This window comes from Melopsittacus undulatus, chromosome 2, assembly GCF_012275295.1.
Source record: "Melopsittacus undulatus isolate bMelUnd1 chromosome 2, bMelUnd1.mat.Z, whole genome shotgun sequence".
In the NCBI taxonomy this organism is placed as follows: domain Eukaryota; kingdom Metazoa; phylum Chordata; class Aves; order Psittaciformes; family Psittaculidae; genus Melopsittacus; species Melopsittacus undulatus.
The window spans coordinates 6,020,388-6,037,234 of NC_047528.1; the positions used below are offsets into that span (position 1 = coordinate 6,020,388).

The 16,847-nt window shown below is 40.5% G+C and overlaps 1 protein-coding gene across 4 annotated transcripts in view; it reads left to right on the top strand.

Moving 5' to 3' along the window:
* The window catches only part of LOC115945608 (disks large homolog 1-like), a 61,568-nt gene extending 45,130 nt beyond the window's left edge, over window positions 1–16,438 (top strand). For all 4 annotated transcript variants that reach the window (XM_034072957.1, XM_034072958.1, XM_034072951.1 and 1 more), the window contains exon 4: window positions 15,694–16,438. In XM_034072957.1, the coding sequence (XP_033928848.1) occupies window positions 15,694–15,836 (143 nt within the window). In that variant the 3' untranslated portion in view covers window positions 15,837–16,438. The remainder of the gene's footprint in view (window positions 1–15,693) is intronic.
* The last annotated feature ends 409 nt before the right edge of the window (window positions 16,439–16,847 follow it).

Sequence of the window (16,847 nt, forward strand, 5' to 3'; positions counted from 1 at the left end):
CCAGTCCTCTCATGTGGCAATGCATTATGAGCAACTGAAAAGGTATCATTTAAAATTACTTCATATTCTCAGTGTGAGCAGACAGAACACGTGCCCATGGGAACTTTACATCCAGTTTTTACTTTCCTAAATTAGAACTCTGTTAAAATAAAACCACCAAAGGCAGATTTAATTTATGACTTCATGTTCTTAATATATTCACCAATCTGGAAGTTTCTTCTGTGGTATTTTTATTAATTTAATCCAATGATTATCTTTCTATGGCAAGCACATTTTCCTTCTCTCTTGAGGTAAAAACACCTCTACTCCCAATTACTAAATCCCAGTTACAGTTCATTTACAACAGAAAGTCAGAAATTAGGTGAATTACAGCATCTCAGTCACCATTCAGTAAGGACCAGATTGGGCAGAGAATAAGGTCACGTTCTGACAGCTGAAAATGCATCTGATTGTCAGCTGCAACATGTGAAAGATCAACTCAATGACCTGAAACCAAACAAGTGTTTTTCACTCCATTGCTGTGAAATCTGTATTCATGTTTTGGTCTGGTTCCACAGACATTAAATGAGAGTCTACATTTGTTGTGGCACATAGTCAAAATCTTGTTTGGCCAGCTGGATACCACATGCCTTTCTTGAATTCAGAGAATTACAGAGATCATTAAACTGCTAATTTAATGCTCATTATACCTGAAGAAAGTGTTTTCCTCTTTTGCTGCTATGCCTTTTTCGATTTTTCTTAATGCAAGCTCAATAACCACCAAGCCTTATCTTCCCCTTAAGAAAAAACAACTGTTTTTAATCTAATGGAAAATATTCTTGAGGAATCAAAGGTTCTCTCATCCTTAACACATTGTCGTCAGCACTGAAGGTTAAGTTTGTTCACATTTGGATTCTGAATTAGTGGAGGTAATCAGCACCAAAATGTTTTAGTTTACTCTAGAGACCAGAGAAGGTGGAACAGTCTTCACTGAGCTTTTCTTGCTGACCTCTCACAAGATGTGGTAAATGCCCCATCCCTGCAGTGTTCAGGGCCAGGCTGGACAGAGCCTTGGGTGGCATGGTCTAGTGTGAGGCATCCCTGCCCATGGCAGGGGGTTGGAACTGAGTGATCTTAAGGTCCTTTCCAACCCAAACCATTCTGTGATTCTGTGCCTATTCTATATGGCCAGTGAACAGTGGTCCATGAGATGTCTGTATTGACAGCTATCCACAGGCTATCGGCAGGGTACAGCAGCTATTTCTTAAGTTCTTCTATATCTTTTTGTGAAGTGTAAGGCTGACATTTTCAGGATGTTTCTCTGTGCAGACACATTTATATTTTTGCTAGTTTCCCCAGCTGAATTTCTGCTCAAACTGGGTTGTTGTAGATGAGCAGGAAAGAAGCACACTTCAGAGCACTTCTTATACCCTAACCCTAACCCTTTACCTCTAGATGTAATAGCGTGTGAAGGACTTCATTACTCTGCAGTGGATTTAGCTTGTGTAACAAAAGGATCAAATTCTCAGTAATGAAAAAGATGCACTGTGGGGAGAGTGACATGGAGATTACGGTGTCGCATGCAGGCATTGTTAGATGGTCGTGGGAGCTTAGGAAGAGTCTGAAGATAGGATTGGGATGCATGGAGATGGAGATGGTTTGTGGTGTAAAGAGGCTCTTTACAAGAGTTTAGAAGAACACTTAAAAGTTTATATAAGACTACTGGTTCAGCTGTGCTCTGTTATGTCTTTTTTGCATGTCAAGCTCTACCACTTAACATGCCATTTTAAGATACTTCTTTCTTTCTTATAGCAGTTAAAATGTCCCAGTGCCTCAGGTGACATTCCTGGGAGAAGAATGCTCTTGGATAAAGTGAAAATAAAACTGGTTACTTAAGACTAAATGGAATATATAGAAGTGAATATTTCTACAGAAATAAGTGAAGAGATAAACCCCAGACTTATTCATCTTACACCCAGATAAAATCAGAAAGGTCTCTGTCTGCTTTATCTTGCGGACTTGCTCTAAATGCTTTCCTAATGCACACTTGAGTAATTCTTTTATTTGTGCATGTCTTGCATTTCAGGTTTACATGCATCAAAGGGAACCTATTCCTAGCAGAAAGCATTAGCTTATCAGAACTGATCTTTAGTAACTCCCTGAAAGGATCTGAATGGGTTTAACCTTTACTCTCAGCACATGTACTTCTTTCCCCTGCATGCTTACTCATAATATTTTTATTTAGCTAGAATGAGGGGTCTTAATATCATAGACCAAGTACTGTCTTCTGCAATATACTAGCTATTCAGCAGCTTGTTGACTTAATAAAGATCACCTTATCTCTGATTCAGTGTCTCTACCCATGGAAATCTTTATTTTATATTTGATTAATTGAGCAACCTGCTCTAGTGGAAAGTCTCCCTGCCCATGGCAGTGGGATTGGAATTGAATGAGCTTTAAGGTCCCTTCCAACTCAAATGATTCTATGATTCTATATTGTATTTTATAGCTGTGCATCATGATATAAAATATGCTTAGTATAACTGTCTAAATGATGCAGAGGTACTCAGGTCACTGAGACCAGTTAGGATAGTAATCAAATAGTTTAGATAGAATCACAGATTTGGGGTAACTAAGCCTTACTAACTTTCTTCTATGAAACCGTAACAGGCAGGAATAAGACGGGGAGAAATTCCTGGGGAAATTATTTCAGTGTCTTGATAAAGGATACAAGGAACTCAGAATAAAAAGGGCAGAGGGACTCAAAGAAGAAGGCTGGGCAAAACGGTAAAGGAGATGGCCTAAGGAAGTTGAATTCAAAGTGAGCCCAGTGAGGGGGAGAAGAAAACATGGCCAATAAAAGAAAAGGTGAAAAGGGGATAAGCATAGAAAGTGAAAAGTCATAAGATTCAAACTTTGAAGAGGAAATTCCAAGAGAAGGAAAGGAAATGCACGAGTGAAAGGGTCAGGAGAGTGATTGTACAACGCATCTCAATTTGGGTGATTTATCTTTTTCAGGTTCTTCTCATTTTTATCTGAAAGGAAGCATAACTTTGCAAAGTAAAGATTGAGAGTGAATGGAGCCTCTGTGTATGCATATATATATGTGTGTGTAAATGATCTAATTGCCTTTGGATGGGGTGGAATAATAATGGATAGTGAAGGAGAAGAATATCATCCTGACACAATATGAATTTTACCAGTGACTGATGGATTTTGAATTCATGATGTCAGGGTAAGCTTCATCATTCCGGATTTTGGAGATCTGCAGTGACCTTCTCTGAATTGGTTGTCTAAGGGTCCTTGTATTATTGTTGGAGAGAAATAACCTCTGTTAAGGTGTGAATCATCCTCTCAGGATGAGACGAAACCTGGCACAGAAGAGTCTGTTTCTCTCTGCTGGTTAAAAATGTTGTCTAGACCACTAACTCAGATATAGATCACTACAAAGACTACGAAAGTCTTTCCCTGCAGTGAGCTGAGTCCCATTTGAAAGGCATTATTGCAGAATGGGTGGTTGCCTTAGGCCATTTTGCCACAACCATTAATACATATTCTGTTTTACCAAGTGTACAAGAATATGAGGAACCTTGAGCAGCCTGGTCTAATGGAAGATGTCCCTGCCCATGGCAGAGGGAGGTTGGGTCTTTAAGGTCCCTTCCAATCCAAACCATTCTGTGATACAGAGTTTTCATTATAACTGTTCCAAGCTGACTGTGTAAAAAGGAAATACTGTTTTCTCCTCCCCTGAGACTCTTCTTGAGTTCCCTACTGCCTTCATTCTAGCACAGGAGACACATTAGGGATTCCATTTCTGCAGCTCAGCTCAATGTACAAGAGAATTAGGACAGGAGAACTACAGAAGACACTTATGATTCCCTTAGCATTTAATAGCATTCCATGATATACAAGATTCCATTTGTCTGACTGCAGCTGCTGCCAAAACCAGTGACCCATAAACTCCTGGGTTCAGGAGAACTGCTTCTTAGTGAAAACACTTATTAAATAATACACAAATAAGTGATGGTTAAAGTTGTCTTGGGTGTCTCTATAGCATGGTATGTTTGACTGATAACTTGCTTCAGATACTGCCAGAAACTGGCTGAGCTTCAGAAATGCCAGTTTCGTTCCCCAAAGAGTCTCAATGGGAACACCATCTGGTTTCCTGAGGAGGTCTTTGGGGCCTCCATTGCAGCTCCTGCTTGATTGGGCTGGCTGCATAATGAAGGTCAATGACAAAATAGATAGGAGTAGGGGTATAGGTTGCCCCTCACACACAGTAGTATAGACAAGGATGTGAACCAGACTATATTTTATACCTTATTATATCTGCTACAAATTGTAACATCCATCCCTTCAGAGAAAAATGCATCTTAGTTAGGCACAAATAAGTGAAAGCCAAGGTTCTGCATGTGCCTGTGGTGGGGTTCTGTGTGTAAATTATTCTGTCTTACACTCTTGCTTGCTTTAACACTTCAGAGTTGTTGCTTTTTTGTGATAGGTAAAATGCATTTGGATCTTCCCCAGCGGAACACAGGTTATTTGCAACTGCAGAAAGAAATTGGACATTGCTTCCTCACAAGGCTCCTTGAAGTCAGTGGTATCATTTATCATAGTCATAACTGAGTAGCTGGAACGTTCAGTCAGGAGAAGGAACCAGGCTGTCCCCCTCCCCTACATTAATATTAACTCATATCATAGAGAATTGGATGGCTGCAGTAAATCAGTGGATTCTTGCTTATCCCTGTCCCCATGTGTCAAATTGGACTCTGCCATACACCTTCAGACTGGCAGATCATTTAAATGCATGCCTTGGTTTCCCTATCTGAGCCCACTCTCCCTACCACAGGTAGTAATATGGTGGTTATCTGTAAGTAAGGAACTTACTATCCCAAGAGATGCTTCTGGAGGTGTTTTTGCAGCTGTAGGAAGGTTGTTTTTCTGAGAAACCCCTGTGTGAGGAGAGTCAGTGACTGCAGGAACCATGAGGAGGGGGTATGGGAAAAGGTATTATAGTAGTGGGGCTCTGAAATGGGAACTCAGAGTTGTATCTCAGCCTGAGGTGTTATAAAAACCCATGAACAATCAAAACCATCTGATTTCAAAGTGCTAACATGGTCATTTCTTTCATATTCATAAGGTCAAAATGAAATGCTTTGAGTGAAAATTGTGAAAACATTCTATTCTATTTGAGATGTAAAAGCGTGGAAAGGATCGAAGTGTTTTATTTGTTGCATTCAGTACATCATTCAGAGCAGGCAAGGGAAGAGAAAGCAGTCAGGAGTCTTGACAAATTTGTGTGGTTTAATATAACTGGAAATGAAACAGCAAATGGAACAGTTTGAAAAATCAGAGAACAAAATCCCCATCCAATTCTGGTTTCAGTCAGACGGCAAAATTGCAATGAATTTTTAAGTAAAAGATACACATTTTCACAACTGCTTTATTTTTTGTTTGAATTTTGCCTTTTTGGTTGATCCTAGTAAAAATTGCTCTTCTTCACAATTTCCCAACTAGCTGTTAGTGTTGATAGCCAAATTTGGGGGTTTTGGTTTCAGTGCTTTTTCTCTGAGATAGGTCACAGTTAAATGCAATGTTTGGGCTTATGGAGGGTGTTCCATGTGTGGAAGGAGAATTGCAGAGGAATTCCTCGGTATCGCTAGTGAACCAAGCAGTACTTCTTGAGGCGACTGCTCCCATCCCAGATCCTTCCTTTATCCCACACTTTTGTGACCATACCGATAGCTCAGTTTGGCCATGAGCTCCCACTAACCTTACACCTTGGATCTCTGCTGCCTTTCCATGGACAAGACGATGTTTGACCCTATTTATCTCTTTTGCCCTTCAATCCCTGGGATATGTGACCTATTTATGATCAGGAATAATCAGCCAGCTACAGTCTCCCTGCTACCTGCCCTTGATTTAAGTAAGAGGCCACACTGAACTTGGGTTAGGTGTAACCTCAATGATTTTTAAGTCAATACTTGATATGGGTGGGATGCTTCATCTGTTTTGGGGTTGGTGAGAGTAATCTCAATGTCAACCCTATGTGTCGATGTAAATATAGTGAGTCAGTTTTTCCCTCTGTGGATATGCTTTTCTGTGCATTTTTAGGCTATACATTTTTTTTCTCAGTGCGAGTGTCTTTGAGCTGCTATTTTCACTCCCTGGAAATAGTGGAACAAATTCTTTTCACCTCTTCTGGTGATATAAACGTGGAGCAAGTTCCCTAACTATGGAATTACTTGTCATAGGTAGCACTGCAGCCTGCACTTGTATCAGTTTGCACCGATGTGACCTGCTCCTGTGGTATGCACTGCACTCTCCTCATCAAATATTTAACATCTCAGCATCAGGTTTTGCTAAATTCTTTTTGTTCTGTTTATGTGTGTGTGTGTTAATGAATGCTCCACATGTGTGACCTTGACATTTTCAGTCATACAGAGGACACTGAAAATCTGCTTTAATTATCTTAAGACACTCTGTGATTTGAGCCATTCCACTCATATGCATGCCCCACAGAGATGCAAAGCTCTTTTCAGACCAGTTACTACACCTTTGACCTGCTATTGAATTTTGCTTTCTGTGATTGCTTTTTCTTCCCTTCAGCAATCCTCTATCTTCAGCGAGCCTATTAGCCTTATTCTTACAATTCTCAGTGTATCCTCTGTACATTGTAAGTCAAAGCTGTACATGCAGCAAAGTTGCCATGCTCTCACTCTTTAATGTCCTTCAGTAATATGTTGTGCTTGCGTTCCCTCTGTGGTAGTCAATGCACTCACAACAGACTGAAACACAACACAATGAAGTCTGTGCCAGCATCTTCACTGAGAGATCTTGAAACTTAGACATTGTTGTGGCTTAACCCCAGCCAGCAACTAAGTACCATGCAGGAGGTGGTGGTACTGACTAAGTACCATGCAGGAGGTGGTGGTACCAGGTACCATGCAGCTGCTCCCTCACTTCTTCCTGCTCCCCAGCATGATGAGGAGGAGAATTTGAAGAAGGTAAATTCCATGGGTTAAGAACAGTTGAATAAGTAAAGCAAAAGCTGCATACACAAGCAAAGCAAGCCAAGGAATTCATTCACCACCTCCCATTGTCAGCCAGGTGTTGAGCCATCTCCAGGACAGCAGTGTGCCGTCACACAGAAGGGTGACCTTGGAAGACAAATGCCATCACTCCCAACATCTACCCTTTCCTTCTTCCCCCAGTTCTATATACTGAGCATGATGTCCTATGGTCTGAGATATCCCTTGGATCAATTGGGATTAGCTGTCCTGACTGTGTTACCTCCCAACTACTTGTGCATCCCCAGCCCACTCGCTGGTGGGGTGATGTGAGGAGCAGAAAAGGGCTTGACTCTGTGTAAGCACTGCTCAGCAACAGCAAAAAACATCCCTGTGTGATCAACACTGTTTCAGCACGAATCCAAAACACAATCCCATACCAGATACTATGAAGGAAATTAACTCTACCCCACGAGCCAAAGCCAGCACAGTGGTATAATTTGTATGTGGGAAGTTTTAATTTATCTGCTTTTTTCACATAAAAGCAACTGAGAACACTATTAGCCACTATTTAAAATGTCAGCATTTCCCATAACTACCACGCAGTAGTGCTTTGCATTACCGCAGTTTTCCTTTGTATTCAATAATTGAAGCATGCCAGTTGAAGAACGATGGTATCATTTGGCATATGTTGACTTTTGGACACTTTTTACCTTATCTGTCCTGAGATGTAGGTGTTTGCCAGCTGATCAGCACTGCCTGCCAGCACCCGTCTTCAGATTGCATTGGACAGATTTGTGCTTCTGTACCATGTCACAGGGAGTGTTTTTCATGTCACACCCTTGTCAGAGCATATGGCTTTGACCCTGAACTTGTTAAACTGGAGGTGCTGTGTTGAGTCAACAGTTTTCAAAGTTGGAATCAGGTTAACAAAGATTTATAGCATTGTCATTTACATCTGGGATGATATTTTATTCTGTCTGAATTGGTCTTTCATAAATGCTAATGATTCTCTGCCTAGTAATAGGCACATCCTAGTAGTAGGCATCTACTACTAGACACAGTGCTAGTAGTAGGCACATCCCATTGCTTCTTGAGGCTTTCTGTAATCACAGGTTTATTTCTCTGACTACTGAAATGTCCTGCTTTTACATCATGTGTAGAAGTACTCTGGCCTTTCATAGCCCCAGAATGTTGAATTAATTAAAAGTTCAGCAAATATGGTTGTGCTATAGGGAAAACTGCTTATGAAACTCCACTTTGAAATAAGGTAACACTGATGATGAAGCTTGATTGGGTCCAGAAACTGGCATTTGACCACTTTGCCAGTAATTTGCCCTTCTGGAAGACCTTAAAAAGCAGAGGATAAAAATCTGAGGTTAAATATGCTGGAAAAGCTTTAGTTATTGGGTGAGGTACAGAGCTGAATCCTTTACAAGATTTACTCTGGGACAAACAAATGGATCAGCTTTTCCATTCTCCACCTCATCTGAAAAGTGTTGTCTCTGACTGTGATGTGCTACCTTAGGCAGCTGTGTGCTACTTAATCGTATAGAAAATATCTCACCACACCAAGAGCATCTGGAAGCAATGACAAGGGATAATGGCTTCAAACTTAAACAGGGGTTATTTAGGTTAGATATAAGGAAGACATTCTTTAGTGTGAGGGTGCTGAGGTGCTGGCACAGGGTGCCCAGAGAAGCTGTGGCTGCCCCATCCCTGGCAGTGCTCAAGGCCAGGTTGGACACAGGGGCTTGGAACAACCTGCTCTAGTGGAAGGTGTCCCTGCCTGTGGCAGGGGTTGGAACTGGATTATCTTACATCCTTTCTCACCCTAACCATTCTATGATTCTATGATTCTGTGGTGTGACTCTGCTTGATCTAGTTCAAATGGGATTCCAGAAAGGATCCACAAATAAGACAGAGCATCTACTGACTTGGCCAGTTAATAATGAACCTATCCAGTAATTCACAAACATCTGAGAAACAAACTAGGGACAGTTCTGTGCATTTGTTAGTACTTTGTTCTTCCATTTTTTGTCATGGTAAAGAACTTTAGCATGAAGTAGGAGCTTTAGGCCGGATGCACAAAAATACATAGGCCCCTAGGTGCCACTAATTTCAGCTTAACTCAAGTGGATTTGTGGACCAAAGACTTGACAACTTACATATTTACAGCTTCCAGATGTTTTTGCCCTATAAGAAATCATGGTGTGGTATATATTGTCTCATCGCAACCTCATGGGGCCTCACTGCAGAATGACAAAGATGTTTAGGTGCTTGTATCTGCAGGAGGGCAGCTAGTAGGATCTATAAAACATCTCTGCATACACAGACTTCTGGCAGAGTTTGAATTCTGAAGTTTTATATATGCTTTGGTAAATCCCAGTGGCCATATTGCTGGCTTATTTATGTGCCTTCACAAAATCTGGCCCAAGGATTTCTGGTGTAGCAAGAGTCATAAATCTCTTTGTACAGATATTTCCACATGTGTATGTGTAATAGTAAATACCATTGAGTCCTCCACTTTGTTCCAAGTAGATATCAGACCCCATTTAGCCTCCTAACTCGGGTCATGTACAAAGCAGGCCAGCTTTTATTCATTCGTAGCTATGATTTGGAAACTTAAAGATGCTAACAAAGAAAATCAGTTCTAAATTCAATTTAATCAGCCCATGGAGATGTTTTTATTGCTGGGTTTGGAAGTGCAAAAAAGCTGGAGCATTAGCTGCTCTAATCATACGAGTATGGAGTAGGTGGAAAATGCTACTTCTGGGACAAGTAGCTGAGGATTTTGATTCAATAATGTCTGTCACTCACTGCACAGGTGCTGTGGCACTGGACAACCAGTCAGTGGTCGAGGTAGGGAGCAGCTAGTGAGGGTATAATCATTCTCTTTGGTTAGAAATGATGCTACTGATCAGAAGAGTTTCCTAACCAAAGTAAGCACTCCCTTAAAGCCTTCTAGTGGAGATGTTGAAACATCAATGGTATTGAGCAAACATATCCTGGGGTTTCCTCCACTGTAGCCTTTTCCTAAACTTCTTGCCTGTGAAGGATCCATTTTGTGAAGGAAACATCCAGCCATGCTCTGTTTAATCTTTTCCTTTGCAATGCTATTACCAACTATAGCCAACATTTCCTCTACTGGATTTTCACTGGTGTCAAATACTTCCGGAATTAGAATTTTGTATGTATTAAATTGCTTTCACTAGTGTTTATGCAGCATTGTAGTAGTAAATACCATTTACTAATGTTATGCAACATTGCTGCATAAACATCTGTAAAGTCGTATTTTATGCCTATCATTCTGTAAAGTCTCATCTCATATTTTTAATCACTGTGTATTACTTCAATCTCTGAGTATTATTATTACATTACTATTATTGCCTGTTTTTTGCCTTTTTCTGGTCAACTAAATTTTATCCTAAGTTTCCAAGTCCTGCTGAACCTGCCCTGTCCACAACTCAGTAAACCAATATAACTGGACAGAGCCTTGGGTGACATGATCTAGTGTGAGGCATCCCTGTCCATGGTAGGGGGCTTGGAACTGCATGATCTTAAGGTCCTTTCCAACCCTAACTATTCTATATTTGTATAATTGTTCCCATTGCCATGAGGCCTTCACCACACTGCACTTTTAGAGTTATTGTTTCAGCAGTATGGAGGACTCTTGTGCATTCATATATGTGTGTTTGTGCTCTCTCTTTATGTGTTACCCAGTAGACCCAATAGGTAGTGTCAGGCTTAAAATAAAACAAATATTAGGCATTATGTTTCTGCCTAAAAATGAAAATAAGCTTCATTAAATGTTATCTCATGTAAGATTGAGCTTGTGCCACCAAATGCTCAAGCAGAACACCCAGTAAGACTAAGCAAAGTTCTGTGCATGTGCTTTAGAAGCAGAAGCTCCATTTTCTCCTTTTGTTCTCTCTTGCTGTCTGGCAGCCACTCTTTATTTGGTAACTCCTAAAACTTTAATTAAGGCACAGGTGACTTATCTTTTAGATCATCTATGAAAAAATAGTATGTCCTAGGAACATCCAGGTTCATTTGTCTGGCTATACTATTTTTACATTCCTTTGTACAGAGCTTCTCAACCTAGTGTTCGGTCAACCAGTAATTCTTCGGTCAAAATCTCCTGTGCTTGTTGCAAGTCTTTGCAATTATTCTGTACATTTTCTTTGCTGAAATGTCAAGTTTAAAATAAGCCCATTCCCTGCCTTTCCTTCCCTCTGCCTTAGGAATTTGGCTCTGAAAAGCAGCACCCGTCAATAGATTGCGCTAGAGGTGAAGTGCCAAGAACTTGCAAAGTCTGCTCTTGGCACAGCCAAGTCCTCCTGTGTGCAGATACGAGCAAGGCCCTTCTCCACACTGAGCTCTGAACGAGCCTCAGGCCAGGCTGGAAATTTGCAGATATGGTTTTGTCCTTTTACTTAATTGCATCCACCTTTTGAAGCCCATAGTGAATATTGGCTTGACTGGCAGTGATAATCAAAGAGCTGAAAACCTCTCATTTGTGTCTGCATCTACAAAGCTGCACCTGCGAAGGCATCTATACAGAGGTTTTTGCAGTTCCCAGCGCCACATGAAAGAAACAAAACCACTTTTAAAACTAAGCTTTACAAGATGTTTCTCTGATGTAAATTGGGGGTACAAAGCAGCACCAATTGAGCAGAGATACTGTGAAGATTGCACAGTTAAATATTTAAAGATCTTTGAAAGCATCTGTAATTATGTTCAGTGAGTGCAGCCTAAATGTTTTTCTTAATACAAACAGGAAGCAGAAACTCAAAGTAGTTGTGTGTCACCTTCTTACAAAGCCACTTTCATTGCTCCCACTGTATTTTAGAGATACTGCCTGTCTGGTTTTTCACAGGAAGGATCCCTGTTTTCCTTCTATTATTTATGATCTTTGAAGAATAATTGATGTTAAATGTCTCTGTTAGCTCCTGTTTATTGCAGTTACCAATTTGGAAGTGATTAATAAAAGATACTCTACTTTAGTGAATAATATATTGCTATAAATTCGTTTTTTCTCACTCCCTTGAGCTCTGCATTATTCTTTGCCATTGCTTCTTAGTTAAGTTAAATTGTTTACCTGGACTTTCTAGAGCAATGGTTATCGATACATGGGTCAGAGGGGTTGGCATGGTACCCAAAGCAGGTTGCAATGGCAGTCTCTTCACAAGCCAGAAATTCCAAGCCTTGTATTTTATGTCTCACTCTTGAAACTTTTCATCTTTTCTTTCTTCCTGTCTCAAAGCAGACTGGAAACCAGCATTTTTTGTCTTGGTCCATCAGACAAACTTATTGATGTGTGCCCTGCAGTGTCCTTTTCTCTTGTCCCTTCTAAATAAGTTGCATTAACAGTTCAATACAGTTCAGCTCTGAGATTATCTTGTGATTGTTTGCACCATGTGTCTAAGCATAACTCTTTCAATGGTTCTCATCATCCAGGCAATGCACACATGAAGGCTTGTGGTTATTTCCTTTCTATAGTGTCATTTGCTTCTTCTTCCTTTTTATGTTTTCTGATAGAAATTGCACTTTGTACAGAAAATTCCATTTGTATTAAAATCTGCTTCCTAGAAGTTTGTCTTCTACATTCATTTAATAAGAGCTGGGTCTTTTATTCCCCTCCCTCTATACAAAATTGGAACAATATGGTTTTCAGGAGTTCAAATGCAGCTCTCTAAGAGGAAAGGATACATCCCACTCAGATGAAAACCTGTTCACTTCTTAGGAAAGACTACATGTGAAGTTTTAATCTTCGTAAAATTGGAAGAACCTGTTCCAGGAAACATTGTTTTTTTCATTTTGTCACTTATTATTTGCTTACTGGATTGACATCTTGCTACAGCTCTTGAAGACTTACTGGAACTGTAATAGGGTTTACAAGGCTGCTGAATTTAAGTCTTCCTGTTGCACTGATGAGAAAAGAAAAGGTAAGATATGCTCCTTCAGGGATGTTCAGCAGTTCTTTCATAGGTACCTTTAAAAAAGGCACGATCTCAGGACTGATAATCAAAGACATTGCCAGAATGAATTCCAGTGGTTTGTAATTTTTAATGGTTCAGCTCTGGGGCCCCCAACAGAACAAGAAGATAATCAATGGGCTGGTGCACCTCTGCTGTGAAGACCAGCCTGGAGAAGAGAAGGCTCCTTAAGCGGAGGCCTTAGAGCAACTCAGGTGCCTAAAGGGGCTACAGGAAACCTGGAGAGGGGCTTTGGACAAGGGCCTGTAGGGACAGGACAAGGGGAATGGCTTGAACCTGCCCGAGGGGAGACTGAGATGAGCTCTTAGGCAGAAGCTGTTCCCCGTGAGGGTGCTGAGGCGCTGGCACAGGGTGCCCAGAGAAGCTGTGGCTGCCCCATCCCTGGCAGTGCTCAAGGCCAGGTTGGACACAGGGGCTTGGAGCCCCCTGCTCTAGTGGAAGGGGTCCCTGCCTGTGGCAGGGGCTTGGAACTGGATGAGCTTTAAGGTCCTTTCCAACCCAAACCAGTCTATGATTTATTCTATGTTGTCCACACCACTGAATCAAAACTGGCAATAATCCAGCAAGTGCCGCAGAGAAACTAAAGACAAAATTGTCTTATAAAGTGATCTACTGTTCTAAATCTTTGTCTCTTAATCAATGCTAACAGATATTGCTAAGGCAGGGTATAGGAAGTTAATCCACTTACTGTCTGATATATTCTGTGGATAAACAAGATTAATAGTACAATTTGTCCTGGATTCTCAGAGTACAGAGAAAGTACATTTGTATCGCGGGACGAGAGCAGCAGAGTGATGAGAAACACAGGGATTGCAGGGAGATGCAGTATCCTCCTACTGTGGGAAAGAGCAGCATTAAAGGATTCTTGAAGAAAACCCCCACCCTTCTGTTACTTGGCAATGCTTGATTTTAGGTGGAGCTGTTGCTCAGGGAAAGCTTCTTATTCAGTGTAATCTGGATAGGAAAATATCTTGCTTTGTCTCACTGGTTTGATTAGCTTTTAAACCTTGAAGTTCTTATCATCCTTTGCAGAACGATGAACTCTTAGGGGGAAAAGCTTCCTTTTAACACACAGTCTTATAATTGTTAAACTTTCCTCTGTAATGCAGTGTGACATTAATTTGGCACTTTAGACATTTAACTGATGATGCTAACTTAGTTTATTTAGCTGGAGTATTGCATCTGAGCATGCTGAATGCTAATGATTTTGTCAGTAACAGACTGTTAATGATGTTATTGTAAAACTCCTTTTGCTGTTAATTTGGCCAAGCTTTCTTCAGAAATCCCACAGGAACAGAGAGGCCTCTGGCTTGTGGTATTGTGGGAAGCTCTGCTCAGACTTGTTCTGGAGGAAGATGGCATTGTGTGTTGTGTGTGTGACTGTAGTCCTAGAAAGAAGGTGTTATCAGGCAGGTTGGTTTGACAGTTTTTCCAACAGGCAGCTGTGCTGGTGTCACCCAGTCTTCTCCCTTCTAAGATTTATCAGGTTCTCAAAGTGAGTGTTGAGTTTGCAAGATGGGGTGGCTACAATGATGTGAAACAGCATTGCATAGCAGCTTTTGTTCATCTTGGGTCAAATACAGTCGCTTTCAGAGCAGGCTGATTACACTCTTACAGGCACAGAGAGGCAGAAAACGTTCCTTTCTCCATCAATGGACTTGCCTTTCTTAGAGAAGAAGCACCCCTTTTCCATGGCACACTTGGATGCCATGGAGATACCTCTATCCTGTGACTTTCTTCCAGGCAGAGAAAAGATGAGGTTATAATCCATCTCCACCATGAAAGGAGGTTCAGGTAGAATGGGAAAAGAGAAATGGCTGCAGTCCTCTAACAGCCTTGCAGGAGCTTCTCAGCACTCAACCCCATTCCCAAGCTTGTATGCCTGCTAAATGATGTGGTGCTTTAGAATGGCAATGGGCTTAGCAGTTGCTGTCTGAACTTGGCTCTTTACTTGAGGATGAGAAATGAATAATGTAAATGGGAAGAACTTTCACTGGCAACAACAGAAATTAAGGATGTTGTTTTTGTTCTGCTGGTGCCATTGATTTCCAGGTCTATTGGTTAGAGGAGAGTGTGCAGAAAAACATATTGCTTTCCAAATGATTGCTGAAGGTCTAAGAAAGAGGGAGAAGAATCTTCATTTCATTAGAGCTGTTTTAAAATGGCAGAACTCTTCCTTTATTAACCTATGAGCTATAACAATCTATGTAAATGAGATTTCTTTTTCCCCTCAATCAAGTTTCCTATTTTAATTGAGTAGTTTTGGACATGGTCAGTTTGGAGGGATGGACAACTGGTTTGATAGTCTATAAAGTTATCTTTGAAGCAAACTCAGACTTTTATCCTGCCAATTTTCAGGAAGAATTAATATGTACCAAAGTTTAATTAGGAAGCAAGCATTCTTCAGCTGCATAAGTCAAGGCAATTGTTTGAAAAGGGAATGATTATTGCTGGGACTTTTAAGCACTGTTAACTCGTGTTGGAGCTAGTAGGATATAGAGGGTCACAGTAGCACTGGGCAAAATGTTCTCAATACCTTGTGAGGTTTAGTTACTATTAGTCAGTACAGTGTGCATGGGTTTGACAAGGTCTCCTATTTAATATTTTTCCTATATTGAATACCTAATGAATGGCTTTTATATACATAAAAGAATAAAATATTGTGCTTAATTTTCAATGTACTTATCATATTCATTCTTTGACAGGTTCTTCTACTCTGCTATTTTTCACAGTTCAGCTTCAGTCATCAGCCTGCACTGCAGGACCATTATTGACCACTCCAGTTTGCTGCATCACTCGTACAGTGGCACTTTTCAACATCCAGGAGAACTCAATACTTCTGCTGTAAAGAATGGGGACATAAACACCAGCCTGCATATTTGTGTCCTTCAAGTATATCCACTTGAGGAAAAAGCTGTATACTATTGGATAAGGTCCTGAAACACAATTTAAAGGCATCATCAGCAGAAAAAAAGAATCCTGAAGTGAGAAAAAGACATGCTTCTTGAACATGATTCATTTAAATCATGGAGCTGTATAGAAGCAGACACTGATATGATGAAGTTGACGTGTGACAGAATACCATATGGACTTCAATAAGTCAGCTCCATTGTCCCTCAGTCATCACTATTGTCTTAGCAGGTCATAAGTTTTAGGGAATTGCTCAGCATGTGTATGAGCTTTCCCAGTCCTATATTCTTTTTAGCTGCATATTTCCTCTGGAAAGAAAACTGGAGACAGTGTAGCCCATAAGTTGTTGTGATGGCATTGAAGCAGCATCCCTCACTTTTAGGGGACTGGTGTGGTGGTATGCAGGAATCTAATGTTCTATGCAATTTGTGATTTTCCTCTTTATTGAGGAAATAATTCTGTTTGTTTGCAGGTTTATGAACTTGCAGACTTGAATGAACAGTACTGAAAGCTACAAATCACTTTATATTGGCTGTTCTGTCTTAAATGAAGAAATGTTATATATTGTTAACACTGTGATCTCCAAGAGTTTGTGAAAAAGGAATGATTTTTGAGATCGAATGTCATTTTAAAATGTTGAATATTTATCATTAAAATTTATTTCTTTAAAAAAAGTAAAGTATCAGTTTTGTGAATTACTTCTTTTCTGACAGACACCAGAGACACTGCTGTGGTGTGTCTGTTGAAAGAGGAATACCTTGATCACAAGCATAAGGAAGTGACTTGCTCTGTAGTTGGATGGATGCTTCAAACTTGTTTGTACATAACTAACTTCTTCCAAGTGAAAAGTCTTGTCTGAAATGCAGGGTATTCTGTATATAACTGTTACACACATGCCTACGTGCTTACACCAGCAGGAACACTGGCCTGCTGTTATCTCTGTGTCCAG